This window comes from Solanum verrucosum, unplaced genomic scaffold (assembly GCF_900185275.1).
Source record: "Solanum verrucosum unplaced genomic scaffold, falcon-dt-bn FXZP01000235.1, whole genome shotgun sequence".
In the NCBI taxonomy this organism is placed as follows: domain Eukaryota; kingdom Viridiplantae; phylum Streptophyta; class Magnoliopsida; order Solanales; family Solanaceae; genus Solanum; species Solanum verrucosum.
In genome coordinates this window covers 3,601,758-3,624,844 of record NW_026019948.1, presented here as the reverse complement: position 1 = coordinate 3,624,844, position 23,087 = coordinate 3,601,758, and the positions used below count along the sequence as shown (strand labels likewise).

The window sequence follows — 23,087 nt, the reverse complement described above, 5'->3', positions numbered from 1 at the left end:
TTTATGGAAAACGGATGGGAATTTCAGCCTAGGAGAGACTTAAATGATTGGGGACTGGGTGAAGCTAGTTCTTTTTTGCAGAAAATGCAGACAATAATTATTTGAAGAAAACAAGGAAGAAACTTGGGTTTGGCTTGCAAATAACATGGGAAGATATATGGTGAATCCTGGCTATTGATGGTTACAAGATCAGTATCTTGATTCAGAGACATTCTGGCCATGGAAATTGTTGTGGAAACTAAGGCCCCAACCAAAGTTGCATGTTTGGGGTGGGTTGCAGCTTATCATGCTTGCTTGACCAAGGATAATTTGCAGAAAAGGGGATTCAGTATAGATGCTTCTTGTGTGAATTTGCTGAGAATCTCTTAATCATCTGCTGATATATTGCAATCAAACCTGGCAGATCTGGTTTATATTTCTAAATATATTTGGTGTTCTGAGTGATGCCACAAAGCTTTGAGGAATTACTGAACTGTTGGCAAGGACAAAGTGTAACGAGAAAACTGAAGAACAATTGGAAGTCAGTCCTTGTGTATCATCTGGAAAGTATGGCAAGAGAGGAAGAAAAGATGTTTTGGAGGAAAAAAGGAAATGAATGCATTTGTAAAATTTAAATGTTTCCAGAACCTGTTCTGATTTCATGGACCTGTTAGATGCTGTTTTTGTGTAGGTCCTGATCAAGTACGCAATATTTGTCATCTGTACAGTACCTTCTAGGTACTGATTTCCTTAACTAAATTACTTCACTTTACTTTATAAGCAAAAATAAGAAGGTACTTGTTATGCACAATAATCAGCTTTTACTAAGACTTAAACTTTTTGAAAGGAGGTGTTATAGGTAAATTGTTCCTTTGCTAGAATGTTAAGGTCAAATTTACTAACAATCCTCATATTTTTCAAGCATCTCCGTCCTTTGTTACTAATACTCTTGATAGAGATGCGAATGGAACTGCCTCACTTAGATCAGTTCCTTTTTGTATGAATGATCCTTATTAAAAATAAAATTCTTCCGTTATAAGAAAAACAAAATATGTGTATTGTGTTGAGACCAAAAAATAGTCTTGTATTCAGTGGATCATCATATCTTCTCTTTCTTTGTCTTTTACACAGGAGGAAATATTTAATCACTAAATTAAGAAATTCATAGGAGGAAATAAGACCACATTGTCATCACAGATATTAGTTTCATGAAATCCCTGGAAAATAAGAGTTACATTTTCCGCATATGGATAACTTTCCGACACTTGATGAAGTATCAAGATATGGAATCCATAGGACTCTAATAAAATAGCTATGATGCAATGAGGTTTAAACCAAACATGGGGAGACACATTTGAGATCACTCGAGAATCCATACTAAACATCAAACAGCATTTAGCAGTTGTCTATAATGTAGAAGACAACTCAACACAAAAGCTGTGGAAATAATAGAAACAATATTTAGCAGTTATCTATAAAGTAGAAGACAACTCAACACAAAAGATGTGGAAGTAAAAGATAATTGACATACACTTTAGTTATATAATTCTCATCTTCATTCGGATACCCTTTCAAGCACCTCCCAGAATCTTGATCCTCGAAGCAAATGACCATATTCTCTTGCATATAGAATTACAAAGAATACTAGTGTAAGAATTCCATTCTATATATAAAAAATAGTCTCGATATATTATACAAAATTAATGTGGAAAGTCTAAGTCCTTCAGAACAGTGAAAATTTGACTACAGTACTTCACAAGCATAAGGATAGTGGATCCTTTAAATAAACCTTAGAAAGCTCATGAACACAGTTTCATCAAATAAGATGAAAGAAAAAAATAAATCAGAAACCGTATATTAACAAGAAATTCACAGACGTTTATTTAGCATCAAAGAGAAATTAGAAGTTAAGACATGACATAACAGCTGACAAATAAAAATTATAATCAACAACTCGAGAGAAAACCCATATCAGACATTTTTGAAACTTATTTTCAACTAAATTAGACTGGGTTGGCACATTGAAAGCATACCTTTTCTTTTCTTACTGACATACTTTATCGCAGTTACAATAAGACTGTTTCCATCTAATTCTTCAACTGGAGTCTTAACAAAAAGATGTCAGATCAAACTCTACTTCTTCACTTTCAAGGCTCAAAGGTAACTTTCTATTAATTGATATTGATAGCTTAACTATAGGAGTTGAATGATATTGTATTAGTCTTAGAACTCATTGTATAAGTACCCATTCTCATGGGTTGTATATTCATCAAGAAACATAAAGAAACTTTTTCTTCTTCTTGAAATTTTCATGGTATCAGAGCAATTGCTACCTTTTTGAGGTGAGTTATCTGCCTCACACACTAGGGTTTCGTTTTTATCAAAGAGGTCGAGTTTTCTCTCAAGGCAAATATAGAGCTATAATCCAGGGTGTTTGTGAAGTCCAGCAAGACCAAACAAAGCACGTTGAAATTGCTCGATACTTCATCAAAGAAAAAGTTACGCATGATATCTTGAGTTTGGTTCATGTGTCATTGGCAAAGCAACTAACTTATGTGTTTACCAAAGGCCTCATCAAATGAACTTTTCATACACTAACTAGCAAGTTGGGCAAGTGTGCCATCTTTACACCAACTTGAGAAGAGTGTTAGGCTGATACTGGTAGCTTAATAATTATAGGAGTAGAATGATATTTTTTTTTGATAAGATAAGTGGTATTAATAACAGCATCAGGAAGATGCAAAATTTACAAGATATGGCATTTGAGCTTACAAAAAAATCTCTGGCTAACTATACAAACTATCTAAGCCAGAGCTAATGAGTTAGTAAAATCCTAAAGTTGTTCTGCATTAACAGCAGGATACAAGTTGGTCCAACTAAACAAATTTTCAGTGCACCTAGTCTTCAAAATGCCTAAAGCAGTTGACTCTCCATCAAAACATCTCTTGTTCCTCTCTAACCAAATACACCAAAAAATACAAGCAGGTATCATAATCCAGATCTTCTTGATGGCTTTGTCAACTTTCCATAGACTCCAACTCTCATATGCATCCTTAACAGTGAGGGGTGTGGTCCAATTGATGCCAGAGAGACAAAAAAACATGCTCCATAATTCTGAGGCCACCTCACAATGAAGAAGAAGGTGTCTGGGGTTTCAGCCTCTTTTTTGCACATATAGCATCTGTTTGGGAATTGGATTTTTCTTTTCTTTATGTTGTCTTGGGTGAGACATGCCTCATATAGAGCTATCCAGGTAAAAAAAACTACCTTAGGTGGTAGCTTGGTCCTCCAAATGAGTTTCCAGGGCCAGTTAGCTATCACGGGTTTCTAGAGCACAACTGTTGATACCCTTCCTTGACTGTATAAACTCTTTTCTGGTGTCCCCATTTGAGCTTATCACCTGCCTGGAGATTAATGTGACAATGTTGTAGTCTAGCAAAAAGGTCTACCAGATCATTCACTTCCCAATCATGCATATTCCTTCTAAATCTCATATCCCAATTGATCCCTTCTCTATTAGCAGCAATAACAAAATTGGGATCTTGAGCAATTCTAAACAGATCTGGGAAATCCTCCTGAAGAGTGGTATTTCCAAGCCATTTGTCTGTCCAAAATTTTAGGAGTAAACCATTGCCCAATTCAAAGTAAGCGTTCTGATCAAATGTATCCCACAACATCCTAATACTCTTCCACAGTCCCACTCCGTAAGGAAGTGTAGTAATATTTGAGCACCATTGATTCAGCCTTCCATGCTTAGCTATGATGACCTCTTTCCAGAGACCTGCGTCTTCCAAGTTGTATCTCCAAAGCCACTTCATCATCATACTTTTGTTGTGGGCTGCAAGGTTCTTAATGCCAAGACCTCCTTGGTATTTTGGTTGTGTGACCTTCTCCCATTCAATGAGATGAAATTTGTGTTTCTCCCTGTTGCCTTTCCAGAGGAAGTCCCTTCTTATCTTGTCAATATGTTCTATAACCTCACTTGGCATTGGGAGCAAGGCCATGTAATAAGTAGGTAAACTGTCTAGAACACTATTGATAAGTGTTACTCTACCACCAAAGGAGAGATATTGCAATTGCCATGTTGCCAACCTCTTCTCAAACTTTTCAATAACCCCTGTCCAAATTTCAGTGGATTTATGCTGAGCACCCAAAGGAAGACCCAAATAAGTGGAAGGAAATGAGCCAATGTTGCAGGCATGATATCAGCCAGCTCCTCCAGATTTAAAACTTCATTAACTGGGTAGATAGTGCTCTTTTGCATATTCATGTGTAAACCTGAAATAGCTTAAAAAATAAACAAAGTTAGATTAAGCTGCATCACTTGTGATCTTTCAGCACCACAGAAAATCAATGTATCATCTGCATAGAGCAGATGCGATACATTAGCTTGAGATGTCGGATCTCTTCCTATCTTAAATGGCTCAATCCAATGCAAAGAACTTGCTTTCTGAATCATTTTGCCGAGGCCTTCCATTGCCAAGATGAATAAGAATGGTGAAATAGGATCACCCTGTCTAATCCCTCTTTGGGGAGGGAAGAAACCCACAGGTGATCTATTCACCAAGATTAGAATACTTGACTGTTGTGATACTGAATTTCATCCATCTTATCCATCTTTCACCAAACCCCATTTGCCTCAGGATAGTAAGTAAGTATGACCAGCTTACTTTGTCAAAAGCTTTCTCAATGTCTAGCTTCACTAGCAACCCTGGTTCTCCACTCTTTATTTTCCAATCTAGAGCTTCATTAGCAATGAGGGCTGCATCTGATATTTGCCTTCCTCGAACAAATGCATTTTGGCTTCCAGAAACCAATTTTCCAATCACTGTTTTGAGCCTGTTTGCCAGAAGCTTTGATGTTATCTTGTAAATGCTGCTAATAAGGCTGATTGGTCTATGATCTCTGAGCTCAATTGCCCCTTTCTTTTTAGGAATCAAGGATATGAAAGTGGCATTTACAGATTTGACCATGTGGCAATGTTGGTGGTAGTGTCTCAAAGCTTTGATGATCTCGTACTTGATAATCTTCCAGGCATGTTGGAAAAATGCCATGGTTAAACCATCCGGCCCCGGAGTCTTATCAGGAGCACAACTTTTAATAACTGAGAAGATCTCTTCCTCTTCAAACTCCCTTTCCAGCCAAGTACTTTCTGCGAGATTCTAGCTAAATTCTCAAATCTAGCCGATGGTCTCCATGGTTCATTTTCTGTATACAGATGTTGATAGTAGCTCAAAATTTCCTCCTTGATCTCTCTTTTATCCTCAATTACATACTCCACTATTTTTAGCTTATCAATACAATTGTACCTTCTATTAGCATTAGCCACGCTCTGAAAGTACTTAGTGTTCCTGTCCCCATCCTTAAGCCATAAACATCTTGACTTTTGTCTCCATGAAACCTCCTCAATCTTTGCTAATTGTTCTAAATGTGTCTGCAAGTTAATCATTTGAGCATTTTCAGCCTCAGAAAGGATTCTGCCTTCAGAAGATTGTTCTAGATTAGTGAGGTCATTCAAAGCCTGGCTTCTTTGTTCTTCCAACTTCCCAAATACCTCCTTATTCCATGTAGAGATATCCTTTTTTAGATATTTCAACTTTTGTACTAGAACGAAATCAGGACTGCCCCCTACTTCATAGCTACTCCACCAGTTTTTAACTGAATCAAGGAACCCCTCACCCTGTAACCACATGTTTTTAAACTTGAAGTAGGATGAGCTAGAGTCCCATTCCCCACATCAAGCATCAAAGGTTTGTGGTCAGATATTACTCTAGGAAGGGCCACTTGATTTATTGTCTTAAAACTGTCATTCCACTCTGATGAGATCAAGAATCTATCAATTCTCGATGCCTGCAAAAGCTCAGTTCCTCTTGACCATGTATATTGCGCTCCTCGCAGAGGTAAATCCATGAGTCCTAAATCTAGTGTGGTTTCTGAGAAGTTCTCCATAGCTCTAGTCCTTCTATGACAGTTGAATTTTTCGTAGTCAAATCTGCACACATTGAAATCTCCTCCCAACACCCATTGACCATCCCAAGTGCCCCTAATCAAGGCTAGTTCATACCAAAGATCCTCCCTTTCGCTGTTTGTATGTGGTCCATACACTCCTGTATAGCACCATCTGAATTGTTCCTGGATACTCTCTAAAATTACAGAGACTGAGTAGGTTCCTGGTTCAATGTTGACACTTTTCCAGAACCTTTTATCCCACAAAATTATGATTCCCCCCCTGGTACCGTTTGCTTGTAATTCTGCCCAGCTTGCCCATCTATTCCCCCAAAGATAATTGACTAGTTGTGACCAATCCTCAATTTTAGTTTCTTGAAGACAAACTATGTCAGCCTTCCACTTCATTAACAGAGACTTAATGGTACTCCGCTTCCTACTGTCATTCAGACCCCTGACATTCCAACTGAGAATTTTTATTCTCATCTGGATTGTGTTTTGTGACTCCTACCCCTCGCCTTGATTGGTTCAACATCTTGAATTAAACCCGAAGATAACCTTTTTAATTAAGTTACCCCTTTTTTCTTCTTCATCTTCGAGTCACCTTCTGATGATGAAACCCTCTGTTTAGCCTGATCTTGTCTTCGTTGATCCATTCTGAGAATCATGCCCAGTAATTCATGCTCAAATCCGATAGCATTAACGCCGAAAGCTTTGCAAGCCTTAACCATGACTAACTTTGTCCATTTAGAAGTAGAGATGACTGAAGGAGTATGTATAACCTGCTGACCAGGGATACCTTCACCATGCCAAGGAAGATGAAGATGAAAATTATTACGGGAGATGGATGACTGATCTGAGTCAGTAGCAGCATCAATTAGACATGTAATTTGCTTTGGAATTTCAAGAGATTGATCTTGAAAGTCGTGCAAAGATAAAGAATAAGTACTCCCCTCGTCTCCTTCATCATCCGCTTCACAGTTGCTATGGCAGTCAAAGTCCTCATTATCGAACACCACTCGCTGTCGTTCTAAGGCTTGTAGTTCAAAAGTAATCGGGTCTAGAAACTCCCGAGCAGGAGAACATCGTGAGTTAAAAATACAAGGATCCTAGGCCCTGGGTGTCTAAGTAAGATTGAAATCCTGGAATCTCCAAGTTATTACTCTTATGTCTCAACCACTCAACCGTCATCTTTGGGAATACAGGCTCAAATGTAACATAAGAACTACAGAAAAATAAAGATACACAAAGAAAAGAGTATTGTCCTTCAATTCACTTTGGTTGGCATAATCAAGAACATATATTTCTTTTATTTCTGATGCTACCTTTACTTCACCCTCTTTCCTTGCGAGTTACAGAGAGTAATACTCCAAAAGTCTTTTGTTTTGAAGCAACATCCTCCTCTTCCAACTGTAATATATCTTCTAATACCAACACAGTTGTTCTCATCGGTTATACTGAACAAATTTCAGATACAAAAGGCCAGCAGGAAAACAACTTCTTTAGTACATCAGAGTCTATAATCAGCTAAATGCATACGCTGTAGTCTCCTTATATAGCTGTGAATCCTCATCGAGCTAACTTTTGGGGTTTAATTACACGTAATGTCTATTTTCTCAATATGGTACCGGGGAAGGTAAAAGTTCTTGGTTTAAATCTCATTACAACCCTTTATTAAATAAATTTCACGTGCTTGACCCATTAAAAGAAAAACACTCTCGCATGTGAAGGGGTGTTGAAGACATAATTAAGTAAATAAAGGTGTTCCCTATTTAATAGCTTAATCTTTTAAATGAGATGGTCACACAATTCAATATGCTATTGATATCGGCTATACAATATTGGGTCACCCATATTATGTTTCTCCATGCTCCATATATCAGGCCTTAGCATGAGGGGCCGAGTTAGAATCCTACACGGTTAATTATATGGATTATAGTCTCCTTATATAGTCTTGGACAATCCTCCACTTGAACTAGCTCTTGGGGTTGTGTTAGGCTCAAGATTTATTTTCTTAGCAGATATTATACTTAAACTGATGCAAAATGTTGTGATGTGTAATTACACTGTGTCATTGCCCAAAATCTTCATTTTAAAACACCCTGAAGGTGAGAAGGGTCTTTTCCCTGAAACCATTCAGTTTATCTCTCTTATTTTCTTATTTTGTTGCTCAATCTGAATTTCTGCTTAACTGTGAGAATTAAGAATTCGATTGTGGCCTTAGCTATATGTAAACATCAGATAAGTAGTCTTTGCCACCACTCAAAAGAAAAAATGTCAGCTATTAAAATAGAGTACATTTTCCTATCCTTTTTTTACCAAAGGCTTTTTCAATTCTTAACTGGCAAAACGGAGCTAAACTTGGCTGAAGCCTGATTATACATTACCCACAGGTATTCACCGATGTGTAACAGAGCAGGAGACCCTTTCCACAATAAGATGTGAGCACTACACATAGGACCCTTCAACATACAGCATATCAGTGGATACAAGACGGTCCCAAAAAAAAACAGCTTAGATAACACATCACTACCACACAGATAAAGCAACATTATCTTTCCTTTCTCAGATAGAAACTAGTACAGAAATTTATGTACAAATAATGAAAAACTCTCACCAGGTTTTATATCTCTATGGGTGATATTGCGATCATGACAAGACTTAAGTGCCATCAACTGCATAGAACAGAAACATAGAAATGAACAGCCTCATGAAGAAAATGGAAGATCGTTAGTCAGGATGGAAGAAGATACTTGAAAGAAAACAGTGCAAGCAAAGTTACTAGGTAAAACATGATATTCTAGTTATTAGTAGTTACTTTCAATTGAATATCAAGTTTTCACACAAGAACCCCAACATTCATTACTACATGACCTAATTCTAGATGATTAAACTTGCAGCAATAATAGTGTAAACAAGAACATTTTGGGGCACTAGGTTGACAATGTAACAACCCTCAGAGAAATGTTTTGCAAGCATGTGGAAATATTTGCAGCCACCTCAACATGGGAAAGCATGCTCCTCAACAGTATCCATGTGAAGTAGAAAAACATTAACAATCTAATCTAGAATAATAGCACCATAACTGCGTATACTATAGAAAACATCAAATGAAAGACGTGATTTGCAACAAAGACAAAGGATGGAAAAGCTACAAGAGATTGTGTATCGTATCAAAATCCAATGATCAAGGAACAACATCTCAACAAGTATTTATTGCGGAGAAATAAAAACAATGTTAAAGAGGGATGTAGCATATCATGAAAATACCAATTGCCAAATCAGATTACGCATTTCCTCTCGCCCTGCTTCTGTTGTCTTCAACCGTTTCCACCATTTTGATGGATGTAATATCTGAATATGCTTTATATTTTCATTTCCTCCATCCGAATCATTTATCACTTCTTCAGCTGTATAGAGAAGCTTTGATAAGGATATCCCTTCATGGCGAAACACAAGCCATATCTCATTGGATCGAGACTCGAAAGACTCCACATATCTGGCAATGTGATTAAGACCATCCTCAAAGGCAGTTCTCCGCATATCCTCCTTTTTACCATACACTTTGTCGAACCTCAAGGTGCTTTGCCTTTCTAGATCCGCTGATTCATGTATTCTCACAGGATCATGCAGATCAGGTCTTGCATTTAGCAAGAGGGAATTTGATTCTTCAACTTGTAGTGAACCTCCAAGAACAGTATAAGCATTCAAGAAGAGTTCACCAAAATATTTCTCCCGTAGCCCACTTAAATAGACAGCAGTGCCTTTCTCCACCTGTTTGCAGTTGCTAGTTTAATAAACAAAAAGACTTTGATAACCAAAAAGCAAAACTGAATACCAGTCTCATATAAATCCAACAAAACGTCTTAAGAGGATACTTTTTAAAATGTAGGTCTACCAGTAAACAAAACAAAATCAAAACAACCAAAGAATCAAAGTGTTAAGCTAACCTAAAAAGGTAAGAAAACAACTTAAAACCAAGGTACAAGAAAGGCAGAAGAAAGGAAACCTAAACGAATGATAAAAGAGATCACCACATACTATACACTCTAGCAAGATTCTACGGAACAATTAGAGAAAATCTGAAACAGATGCATAAGATAGAAATAGTTTTTCAGAAGAATCCGAACTAATGCCAAGAAAGTACTGAAACCAGATAACTTAAACAACAAACTCTGATTTACACAAGGAGATCATACATGTCGAAGAAACTTGTTTCTTTTCCTTGTTTAAATTCTTCCTGGCCTATGACAATGGTTATGGGCATAAAATAGTCTACATCCCCAGCAGGTGTACCATATAAGCACCATGCAGCCATCTGAGGTAACATACAACATTGCATCACCGAAAAAGTGAGGTTCACAGCATGTACTCTACGCATTACATAGTAGATCTAGCCCTACCAAGCGACTACTATTATTCAAATCCAACAAAACTAGACATTTCAGTTCTAACTGCTAAACCAACCGCCATGATGTGAACCCAATTATCTCAGAAACTAGCCTGTTGGTCTTCTGAAAACAAACATGTTTCCAATTGGAGACATTTCTGGTTTACTAAACCATTCCAAAAATGGAGCGTCCCTTTTTTTTCCTTGAATTATTTTATTTATTTTTTTCTAAAATGGTTTTTGTTAATATACAAAGAGAATATGTTTATAGACTCATACTATTGGGAACGTTTATAAAATATAAAATAAGGAAATTATTCGTTTGTCAGTGCCTCTTCCTCATGTTTTTTTTTTTTCCAAAATGGTTTTTTTTTTTTTTTTTTTTTGTGCAGACGTTCTAAGATGCTGGAATATGGATGGTAATGTGAGCAAGAAGGAAGAAAGATGGAAGATTGTCCCGGCATGCGTCTGGTGGTCAATTTGGATTGTGAGGAACAAGAGGTGCTTTGAGGGGACTCAAAACAACATTCATAGTCTTAAAATGAATTGTTTAGGCCTTTTTTATTTTTGGTGTGAGCAAAAACTATTAGCTCAAACAGAAGATATTTCTGATGTTTTAAACTTTTTAGGCTTACCTATACCCTTCCTCAAGCCTTCAATAGCCAGCCTCTTGCACCTACTCACTCGGGAATCCACACATCTTCTCTTCACATGTCTGAACTATCGCAACCTTACTTTCCACATCTAATCCTCCACGGGGGCCATCCAACCTTGGCCCGGAACTTCATTCCTATTCTTATCCTTCCTGGCGTGCCCACACATTCATATCAGCATCCTCATCTCAATTACTCTAATCTTCGGTCTAACTACCACTCATAGAACTTACCTTTTAGTAATGGCGGCACATTCTTATCATACAAAACACCGGAAGCAAGCCTCTGTTTCATCCACTCTACCCCAATACGATGCGTGACATCCTCCTCAATCTCCCAATTACCTTGGATAACTGACCCTAGGTACTTGGAACTAGCTTTCTTGGAGATGACCTGAGTTTCGAGCATCACTTCCACGTCCGCTTCATGGAATGCGTTACTGAACTTGCACTCTAGGTACTCAATCTTGGTCCTGCTCAACTTAAAACCTTTTGACTCCACGTTCTGTCTAGACCTCCAGCCTCACTTTAATGTCGCTTTGCATATCTTCAACAAGAACTATATCATCTGCAAATAACAAGCACCATGACACCTCCTCTTGAATGTGTCGCATAAGAGCATCCATTGCCAAGACAAATAAAAATGGGCTAAGAGTAGATCCCTAGTGCAATCCCATCAAGACTGGAAAGTGTTCCGAGTCGCCTCCCACAATCCTGACCCAGGTTTTAGCACCATCATACATATACTTAATCTATCCCGGGATGTGGAGCGGGAAAACAAGCAAACAGGTTAAATCACCCCAATATACATTGTACCATGCTCAGGTATACAGCTTGAAATTGCAAAGCAGAATGAGATTGCTGGAGCCTGACAACATCAACTAAGTTGAAGATTTTGGTCTTGACTTCATATAGACTAATTCTTCCACAAAGATTATCAATGCTTGAGTCATCCATAAAGCATCACTGCTTGAGAAAAGTGGGAAAAGAGCTTGTGAAGGTCATTTACCTGGAGCGTCAAAGGTGGGAAGGGGAATATGACAAAAGAAAATTCAAATGCAAATGTACCTAATCGACATGAAGACCACTGGTTTTAAATTTTTGAATGCCATCAACCGTCATGAGGTAAGGATAAAAGATTAACCAGCATGATCAAACCAAATCTAAGAAATATTCTGAAGATCCAATTCCAGGATATAAAAAATACCATGATACGCTTCAAAATGAACATGCTGCCTTTGGAAGGGCCATCATCACAGACATCAGCAGATGATGGGTTCTTCCTTGTTTCATTATTAGCCCCTTCATTCATAGTATTGGCTGAAAAATTGCTTCCTTTTGGAGACTTGATGACATGAGAACAATTCCAATAAAAAGCTAGCCAAACTTCACCATAAGATCCACGATCATATTTCTTCTTTAGAATGTACCTTGTTATATAAAATTGATTCAACATAAAAAGAAAGTATAGATCAAGTATATATCATAAGGAAAGCAAAAGATACAGATAATTTAGAATCTGCACAGAAGCTTTGGAACAAATAATAGGATGAAGACATGCACTGATCAAAAAGCCATACTGATCAAGCATAAAGACAAAGCAGATGAAAAATAAGCCATATATCAGAGAAGTGGAAACAGAAGTATAATAACATAGAACTCATGACCACAGTTTTAACAAGTGAGAGGTAAACATTTCCAATCAATCCAAATAAAATTATCTGTTAAATCACGCATCATATGATTAGATGGTGTTACATGAGCAGATTGCTGATCAAGAAAAACAATAGTAGAATCCATTCAGATAGAATATGCTAGTAAGTCCATGGACCACTGTGTCATAAGGAGAAAACGTCATAGTATATCAGTGTTAGCAGTGCAATTCATACAGAGACTAATATATGCTGCAGATCATTTTACAAGGATTATTACATAGTGGATGCAACATTTACGAACCAAACAATTCGTCGAAAAGTACCTAGAATCTGCTCTGGCATGATCATTTGTACTGCTATCATTGAATGGAATAGATTCAAGCAACCCAAGGAACCTTGCAAAGCCTTCAGGATTAATGCACTGATCATTATTATCACTAAAGTTCATCCCAAAGTGCATGCACATGTGCTGATCATTATATAGATCCAAAGCTCCACCTACAATTAACAAGGCAAGTGGAAATTAGTTCTTATGTTTCATAGCAGCTTCGCTGATAATGGACTTCAAATGTGGTCTAGCCATTTCAGAGAAGTCAACAGCGAAATTACAGCAGTGGAGCTTAGTAATGAACAAATATCAAGAGAATAAGCAGACAATTAGTACAGATAACAAAGAATGAACAATCACATCACCAAAGCACACAAGTTTCACTGTTTACCTTGACCAATGCTATCAGGTAAAGCATGGAGAAGCTCATGTTCATATTCATCGATGTCCTTCTGAACCCAGAAGGTATACTCATCATTAACATCAAGGTTCTCGGATAGATAGAAACATCCAAAGTTGCCGTGGTTTCCTTCAACCTGAGACAAGTGGAAGAATTCTTGTAACCATTAGCATTCATGTAGGTGAGAGCAGAAATGCTTGCAGATGACTCGGCATAACAGTCCATAAATTTCATCAACTTCTCAACAAATATTGATGCCCACAGTTAATGGAGATATCACATTTAAATACAGTGCTGATACAGTCAAATAGACTGAATGCAGATAGCAGGGACTGTAGAGGTAATCATTTCATTCACTTTGTAGGTAAAGAAACTAAAGACTAATTACTTATCCCAAGTAATGAGCTCAAGAATGGTCGATGTTCAAATGAACAGACAAAGATATCAGTCTTCATTTTGAAAGAAGATCATAACCAAGATAGAGAGAAAAACACAACAGAAACTTCTCGTAATGACAATGATAAAGGAACTTTTTATGAGAGTTGTGTTTTTTTTTGGATAACACAGAGCAATCAAGATCTTTGGACATCTAGTTTTTTCAATAGAGGAATTGGTTTGGAACATATAGTTTCTCATCTTGTCGCGGGCTTCACGTTCTTTCCATCTAACTATAATATCCATGTATCATTGAAAAAAACTAGGTGATTCTCTTTTCATTTGCCTCAGCATTGATGGGCAAAGTTATCGGTACCTGTATTGGGGAGGTAGCAAGTGCCCAGTGGAATAGTCAAGGTGCACATAAATTGCCCAAACACCAACCTACATATTAAAAAAGATCCCTATCTCATTTCTGACACTACTTAATCCTCAGATTGTTTGTTTTGTATCTTTGGGGAGACATGCAGAGCACTCTCCACCAGACAACCTTCGATCTGTAGGAGAAGTCAACAAGGATAGATTTTGTGAGTTCACTTGTTTAGAAGGTTGTTACATATTGTATTGTATCATATTGTTACTTTAAATACAAAGTTTATTTTGATGTTACTTTTATTTTATTGTATCATATTGTTAGTAAGTTATTACGTAACAATGAAACGTGACATTTTATGTTACGAGTTGCGTCGTTACCTTCTTTTTCTTTCACATCTTGCCTTTAATTTTCATCTAATAATTTTATTTTACCCTAACTTTTTTAAAATAAAAATAACTCTACCTGTGCCCTATTTTTTCTTTGTCTATTGTACTTTATTCTTCAGATTACTGGTACGTGGCACTATAAAACGACCAAAAAACAATACGGTTTATCCAAACAATGTATTAATCAAAATAGTATAGTACAATACTGTTAATTATGGTATTATTGGATAGTGTAGACATGAGAATATTTAAATATGGTATGATTAGATAGTGTAGATATGAAAATATTCCTTAATCCCTTTCATTAGGCAGGCAGTTAGGAGATTGAGTATTATTTTATTAGTTTCTTTGCTTATTTACATTATTTGTAACAACTATTTAATCCCATCAACTTGAGGGAATAATCAATCAATTCAATTTCCAATATCTCTTCTTCTTCTAATTTCTCATGGTTTCAGAGCTACTGTTTTTAGCAACATAAACTGAAAAAAGAAGAAGAGGAGGGATCAATCAATTGGTTGCTAAATCAACCATATTAGAGAACTGCCGAGTTTTATCTCTCTCTTTCTATAGTACTTTTTGTGACAAATAAAGTGGCTCATAATGGAGATAGTATTCTACCTACACTTGATGTCATATATGAATCATTTCAATCTACCACTTTAATCGGAGCAGACTATAATAACTACCTTCAGTACCAAACATCAAGGCAACAATAATCAACTGCTTGCAAAATACAACCTGGTAACTCATTTGCTTATGTCATAGTCTCCATCTCAAGAACAATGGATTCCTAATTTTGGTGCCTCTGACCATATTTCTGGTAACAAAAACACTCTCTCTCTACTCCTACTATCCCTTCTACATCTCTACTGTTACTTTGGCTAATAGATCAAAGACTATTGTAAAAGGGATAGGTATAGCTCATCCTCTGCCTTCCATACCTTTTAAAATCAATCCTTGTTGCACCTGACTGTCCATATAATCTTATTTCATTAGCAAAAACCCTGAAATGCGTTGTAACCTTCCTTGATGGTTCTATTCTTGTGCATGATTGAAGTACGGGATAGGTGATTGAGAAAGACATGAGTCACAAGGATTGTACCTGCTCTCTATCCCAACACCACATGTTTTTTCATTTCCGTTGTTTCTTCTAAATTGTTCCAAAGTCAATGGGTCATCCAAGTCTCTTGAAATTGCAAAAGATGGTCCCCAGTTTATCTTTGTTAGAATGTGAGTCGTGCCAGCTTGGGCAGCACACTCGTGCCTATTTCCCAAAGTGCGTCAATAATAGGGCCACCTCTGTGTTTGAAATCGTTCATTCGGATATATGATGTCCAAGTCGTGTCGGTTCTTCCTTAGGCCTTCATTATTTTGTTACTTTTATTGATGACTATTCTCGGTGCACGTGGTTATTTTTACTGAAAAATATATCAGAGCTATCCTCTATCTTTCAGAAATTTTATGCTGAAATTCGCAATCAATTTGATATTTTCATTAAGAAGTTAATCAGTGATTATGCCCGAAAATACTTCTCTACTTTTTTTTTTGTCATCCCAAGGCGTATTGCACTCGTCTTCTTGTGTGCATACTCCTCAAACAAAATGGAGTATTTGCGCGAAAGAACAAATATTTGATTGAAACTGCTCGAATATTGCTCATTCACAATCATGTCCCTTTATATTTTTGGGGTGATGCCGTTATTACTGTTTGTTATTTAATCAATCGCATGTCTTCATCAGTTTTGCACTACCACAGTCCTCACTCAGTCTTCTATCCGGACCAAAATTTGCTTCCCTTTCCTCCACGTGTGTTTGGTTGCACTTGTTTTGTTCATAACCTTACCCTCGAAAAAGATAAACTTCAGCACAAGGCTTTTAAATCTATCTTTCTCGGGTATTCTCGTCTACAAAAAGGTTACAAATGCTTTGATCCCTCTACCAATAAGTATTTGATCTCTACAAATGCTACTCTTTCTGAGACTTATCTGTATCTTTCTCCTAATACGGGAAATCGAAATGTCATATCCATCCTTCCGGTTCCAACTATTCCAATCCCTGCTCCACCTCCAACTCTTAAGGTCTATTCCCGACAACCTCAACCTCCTTCTAAGCTTGCTAATACCAGTTAGTACTTCTAACCTTGATACAGGTACACAACACCATCATGCTCCACCAATGTCTTCTGCCAGCACTTATCAGATGATCTTCTCATTGCTCTTCGCAAAGGTACCATAACTATTTCCAATCAAACTACCATTTATGCTTATTTAAGTTATCATCGTTTGTCACCTTCATATCATGCCTTCATTACTAGCTTATCAACAATCAAAGTTCCAAAGTGGTTCATCCAAATTGGCGTCAGGTTATGATTGCGGAGATGACTGTTTAGCATGATAATGGTACTTGGGAGCTTGTTCCTTTACCTCAAGGAAAAATCACAGTTGACTGTCGTTGGGCATTCACAGTTAAGGTAGGTTCGGATGGAGCTATTGATCGTCTCAAAGCGAGACTGGCAGCTAAGGGATACACTCAGATTTACGGCATCGATAATGGAGAATAATTTCTCACCAGTTGCTAAAATGGCTTCTATCTGTCTTCTCATCTCTATGGAAGCAATGTATCATTGACCCCTTTTTCAGCTGGACATCAAAAATGCATTCCTACCTGGAGAACTTGTTGGAAAGATATATATGGAGCAACCACCAAGGTTTGTTGCTTAGGGGGAGTCTAGACTAGCTTCTAAACTTCATGGATTCTCTATGGTCTCAAGCAGTCTCCTAAAGCATGGTTTGGTCGTTTTCAAGTTGTTGTCCAACAGTTTGGAATGATCCAAACAGAAGTTGATCACTCCATATTCTATAGGCATTCATCTCATGGCAAACATATCTTTTTAATTATTTATGTTGATGATATTGTTGTCACAAGAAATGATCATGAAGGTATTATGCAACTCAAACAACACCTCTAAGGATTTGGGAAAGCTGAAATACTTTTTAGGCATTGAAGTGGAATAGTATGGTCATGGCAATGCCATTACACAAAGAAAATATGTCTTTGTACATTTTGGAAGACGTTGGTATGTTGGATTGCAAACATGTGGACAATCCCATAAATCCAAATACTAAGCTTATTCCAGGACAAGGGGAGCCTCTAAGAAATCCTAGCAGATGTCAGAGATTTGTTGGCGAACTCAACTATCTTACGATCACGTGACCAAACATCTCATTTATTGTTATTGTAGATAGCCAATTTTTGCAATCACCTTGTGATAGTCACTGGAATGGAGTGATTCGCATCCTGTGATAAATCAAAATCTCTCCAAGACAAAGTTTATAGTATAACAATAAGGGACACACCACGTTGTTGGATATTCTGATGCAAATTGGGCAGGATCTTCTTCTAACAGGCGGTCCACTTCAAGTTATTGTGTTCTAATTGAAGGCAATATAAAATCATGGAAAAGTAAAAGAGCAAGTTGTCATGATTGGATCGAGCGCAGAGGCAGAGTATCGAGCTATGGCACTAGCTACGTGTGAGCTTATATGGTTGGGACAACTTCTCCAAGAATTGAAGTTGGGAGGAGTTGAACGGATGACATTGATTTGTGATAACCAAGCTACACTACATATCACTTCCAATGCCGCGTTTCATGAAAGAATGAAACACATTGAGATATATTGTCACTTTATTCAAGAGAAGACTGAGTTTGGATACATCGCCATGAGTTTTGTCAACTCAAAAAGATCAACTGGCGAATATTTTCACAAATCACTTCGAGGATAAAAAATTGACTATATTTGTGGCAAACTTGGAGCACATGACTTATACGCTCCAGCTTGAGGATGAGTTTTATTATGGTATAATTGGATAGTGTAGATACGATAATATTTAAATATGTTACGCAAATCAAATATGAAAAAGTAATCACCAAAAAATATACGGTGCTACATAAATCAGATATGAGAAAGTAGTCATCGAAAAGATGCACGATGCTACGAATATGAGAAAATAGTAACCGAAAAGATGACACGGTGCTAAAGTTATGAGAAAGTAGTCACCAAAAAGATGATATGGTGCTATGCAAATAGAATATAAGAAAGTAGTCACCGAAAAGATGGCATGGTGCTACACAAATTAGATATAAGAGACTTGTCACCAAAAGCATGACACGGGGCTACACAAATTAGATATGAGAAATTAGACATCAAAAAAATGGCACGGTGCCACACAAACATTGGCGGATTTGGGGTTGAAACAAAACAGTCACAGAAAGTCGCCGAAAATTGACACACGATGACATATCTAGCTAAGTTTTCTTCCCCTGAATATGGGGTTCATGCATATATCATTGTCCCTACTTTTGTGAACATAACCATTGATCGTACGGGAGGCATATATGGGTCATAGCCGCCCGCCGACAACGCAAGCTCTTTGATTCTTTACCAAGATCGTAGAAACTATGATACCATGTGAGAAATATAGGAGAAAAAATATTATTGAATTGTGTATCTATATTTTTACATTGAAATCCTATTTATAGACACTACATTACTCCTTTTCTAACTAGGACACAACATTACAATATTTTTCCAAGTAAGATTCTATATATTATTCTTATTCCTATGCCTACCCTAAGTGGGATTGTATATTCTATTCTTGTTCCTATACTTATTCTAATTTCTACCCGTTGTTCCTAAACTCTTTCCCAATTTGCTATCTGATTAAGAATGTCCTCCTTCCCATGCTTTCGGCTCCCCCTATGGTCCTTGCTCCACTCCAATTTTTCTTTTCACATTTTCAACTTCTCAGCTACTACATATCCTGCTCAAGCATTCACCGAGAAAGACTTCCACGATTCACTTGCCTTATCTTTAAAGCCCTCCACTTCCAGCCACTATGTCTCAAATTTAAAGTAAGACTTGTTCCAATCCCAATCTCCCCATGTCATTTCAATAGGGTCATGATGTGAAGTTATTTTAGGTAAAATATTTTGTTTGATGTGACCAAAACTTTCCCCCATTGTGCACAGTGGAGAAATCTGTCAATCCTTGATGCACTTCTATGGTCCTCCCCTCTTCTCCAAGTGTATGATCCTCCAAATAAAGGAGGATCAACCAATTCTAGTTCCTCAATACAAGAAGAAAATTATGTCATAGCACGACTAAGCCTATAGCAATTTGTTCTCTCTGATGGGTACCTGGAAGTCACTAGAGACTACCCATGGCCCATTGAATCTGTTTCTAGTAACTTCCAATTCTTCTCATAGCACTCTTCTGGTCTCTCCGTTACAATCTGCATACACTGCACTGAGATGCCTACTATGTCTTCATTGACTCCCACTCTCCACCGATTTTCCCTTTCCAGACTCTTTTGTCCCAAAGAATTAGAATTCCCCCACTACTCCCAAGTCCCAAGTGCCCCCTTATGAATTTCCCCCAGCCATCTATTGCTTCATATGCTCTGCAATATGCCCAGGGTCCATTTTATTATGGTGCGAGCGCCAAGGATCTGAATCCCTACTCCTAAAAATAGTTTCCTCTCTCTTGTCTTAAAGTTCTTTTACTTTTTCTATTCTAATTAATAACAAAGTTATTCACTTCTCCAACAAAAAAAAAAGTGAACTTTTTCTTTTTCTTATTCCCACACAAAAGTAAAACAATTTTTCTTCTCCTTTTTCCCACAAAAGAATGGTGGTTCAGACCAATGGAGTTGGAACCCTGCCTTCATACCCTGACTGGGGAGGATAATGAGGAATATCTCAGTACCAAATTGTAAAGCCACAGTTATCATCCTCGTCTACAGGCAACTTCCAACTAGTAGGGTTCCAAATTGTAAAGCAACAGTTATAAGCCTTTTGTGTTTAAACTCATAATCAATTTGGTGTTCCAATTAGGAAATTTAATCAAGAGAGTAATTTTCTGCACCTATCTCTTCTTTTGTCTTCACAAGGTATTCTGCATATGTCATCAAGTGAAACAAAATGGAGTTGTTGAATATAAATATCGGCATTTCACCCAGACAACTAGTACATTGCTAATTCGTACTCATATTCAACTTCGTTTTTGGATTGATCTTATTCTGACAATTGTTACCTAATCAATCACATGCCTTCCGCTGTTTTGCAGAACAAGAGTCCCTATTATATACTTCGTTCAAAACAACCTCAGTTTCCTCTTTCTCCACGAGTGTTTGAGTGTACCAGCTTCATCCAAGATCTCACCCCCAAAAATGGCATGCTGTAGGTGAAGTCTGTCAAGTGTATCTTCTTGAGGTACTCCCGTCTCGAAAAATGTTACAAATGATATGATCCTATTACACATAAGTACTTTGTCTCAGCTGATGTAACCTTTTTCTAGACATCCCCTTGCTTCTCACCAATTCACAATATCAAAACACCATATCCACGATTTTTCCCATTTCAACTCCAAAATTTCTTACTCTAGCTCTTCTCCTACTCTAGACAACCTCGATCAGACCCTCCACCAGCGAATCCAACTGATATTTCTGTCTACGAATGTCAAATGGGTGAGTCATGTCATATTAGGACAGGTCAAAACATATTATGTCAATAAATGGGTCATAACCCAACCCACCCAAAGCCAGTTTGGATCAAAATGAGTTGGGTTAAGATGGGTTGAATTGTGGATCATAATGCTAATCGGCCAATAATTACTCAAATTGAAGCAACACTATGCAACATCTATTTAGGTAATATTAGTAGCAAATTTTTTTTATTTTTTTTGATGACAAGGGAAACCCGCAGCCGCTACCCTTTGGGTGCGCACGGGGTAAAACCCCTGCTCTTATGCAATAGCTCGCAAACCACATAGGAGAGGTAACCCGCACTAGGCAAGCCTGGTGCGACGAGCTCGACCCAGAAGGTAAACCCCTTGCTTTCGCTGGCAAGGGGTTTTGAACTTGAGACCTCCAACATGGAAGTCCCAAGCTCAAACCACTGGGCCACCCCAAAGGGTTTAGTAGCAAAATCTTCTTTCTTCAATGCATTAACAGGGATGATAGCACTAGCAGGACAGATCATGCAGCACTGTAGATGAGTGCATGCGTACGTATGAGCTGTCTAACAAATTTTTTTTGATCCATGGATTTGTTTAATTCACTATAGTTAACTTGAAATGAAAGAATGCCCCTATGTTTGCAGAAGATCCCTCCAATCCATTCCTTCCCCTGGTCTTTCACCCCATTGATGAAGATACTGCACTATACCTCTCAGGCACACCATTAAGTTGGACTATTGATAGCTGAACTAGCAGACTGTCGCGAAATGCCCAGCCAGCCACCCGACAAGCAATTTGTAATACTACATCAAATAGGAGAAGTAAATGCATCAAATTACAAAAAAGTATCCTCAGCTCCCAGCCCCAAAATCAAGAGGACCCAGTAGCAAATAGGAAACATCAACCCAGCTGCTAGCAGTCTTACCAATAATCTGCCAAAATTGGAATCAAGTTGATGATCATCCTCCTCCTCGCTAAACACTGCAATAGTTCTAAATAAGATGAGCCAAGTCCAAGACAATCACACTACGAAATAAAGATATGAAGGATCATAGTCTTGAGTAAAAGGCTACCTTGAAGCCAAGTCCAAGACAATCACACTATGAAATAAAGCTATGAAGGATCATAATCTTGAGTAAAAGGCTACCTTGAAATAAACGCATAAAAAATAGAGATTTACAATAATATATTATTATTATTATTTTATTTTATTAGAGATCTACAATATTATTGTCTTTTAAGAACTGTGCACCAAGGAAATTTACGATCAAGTCAAGAATACAATAATGGATGATTCACCAAATACAAAATGAAACTAACTCAATTCAGTTAACTAAATTTTGCAGCTCAACCTACAAATTTAGAGGAAGAAAACCAAAAAACAATGTTTTGAGAAGTAATTTCATCTTTACTCCAAAAGATGAAGTTAACACTCAAAGCTAAATCAATGGTGGGGTTTCTCTATTAAAAAAAGGGAAATAAAACGAGTATGATCCTTGAGAAACTGACATAATGAATATGCAGGAACAAGAAGCTCAAAAATCAGGAAATTATCAACTGCATGATTAAATTTTGAAAATATAGTCCAATGCATGCGTCCCCCTTTTAAAACATAGTGCCACATTAGGACTCTCTTTTACATGTTATCCATTGTTTCACACACTCTTAGGTTTCATTTGTTTCACTTATGGAGTTCTGAATTTGAATCATCCAAATCTCAGTTCATTAAGTGAATTTTTAGTCTAATCTATTCAGATTTTGTACATAGATTTAAAATAATTGAAGCGTTCAATAAATGATTTTTGTGAATGGGAATTTTTATTACTAATCTATCTATTACCACCACCGTTAACCTTCATTGTACAATCACTGTTGTTAGATAATCAGTGTGCATAATAATATATTAATTTAGTCGTCATGCATCCTTCCCAGTGACTGTTCAGATCTTATTTGCAGCATTCCTCTTTTGGTAAGTGTTGTGTGAAAACCAACACTATCATTGGGTTACTCAGGCTCCGGCAACAAAAGCTCAGGCAGCCCCACTGGAATACTAATTCTCACACACTTTCATGCACCAAACAGA

At 37.3% G+C, this 23,087-nt stretch overlaps 1 protein-coding gene across 2 annotated transcripts in view; it reads right to left on the bottom strand.

Moving 5' to 3' along the window:
• Nucleotides 1–23,087, bottom strand: part of LOC125813573 (uncharacterized) — a 44,458-nt gene that overhangs the window by 6,592 nt on the left and 14,779 nt on the right. For both annotated transcript variants that reach the window (XM_049493048.1, XM_049493049.1), the window contains 7 exons: nucleotides 21,930–21,985; nucleotides 13,342–13,486; nucleotides 12,946–13,120; nucleotides 12,175–12,397; nucleotides 9,196–9,699; nucleotides 8,543–8,600; nucleotides 1,511–1,598 (listed from right to left, as the gene is read on the bottom strand). In XM_049493048.1, coding sequence (XP_049349005.1) covers nucleotides 1,511–1,598; nucleotides 8,543–8,600; nucleotides 9,196–9,699; nucleotides 12,175–12,397; nucleotides 12,946–13,120; nucleotides 13,342–13,486; nucleotides 21,930–21,985 — 1,249 coding nt within the window. The remainder of the gene's footprint in view (nucleotides 1–1,510; nucleotides 1,599–8,542; nucleotides 8,601–9,195; nucleotides 9,700–12,174; nucleotides 12,398–12,945; nucleotides 13,121–13,341; nucleotides 13,487–21,929; nucleotides 21,986–23,087) is intronic.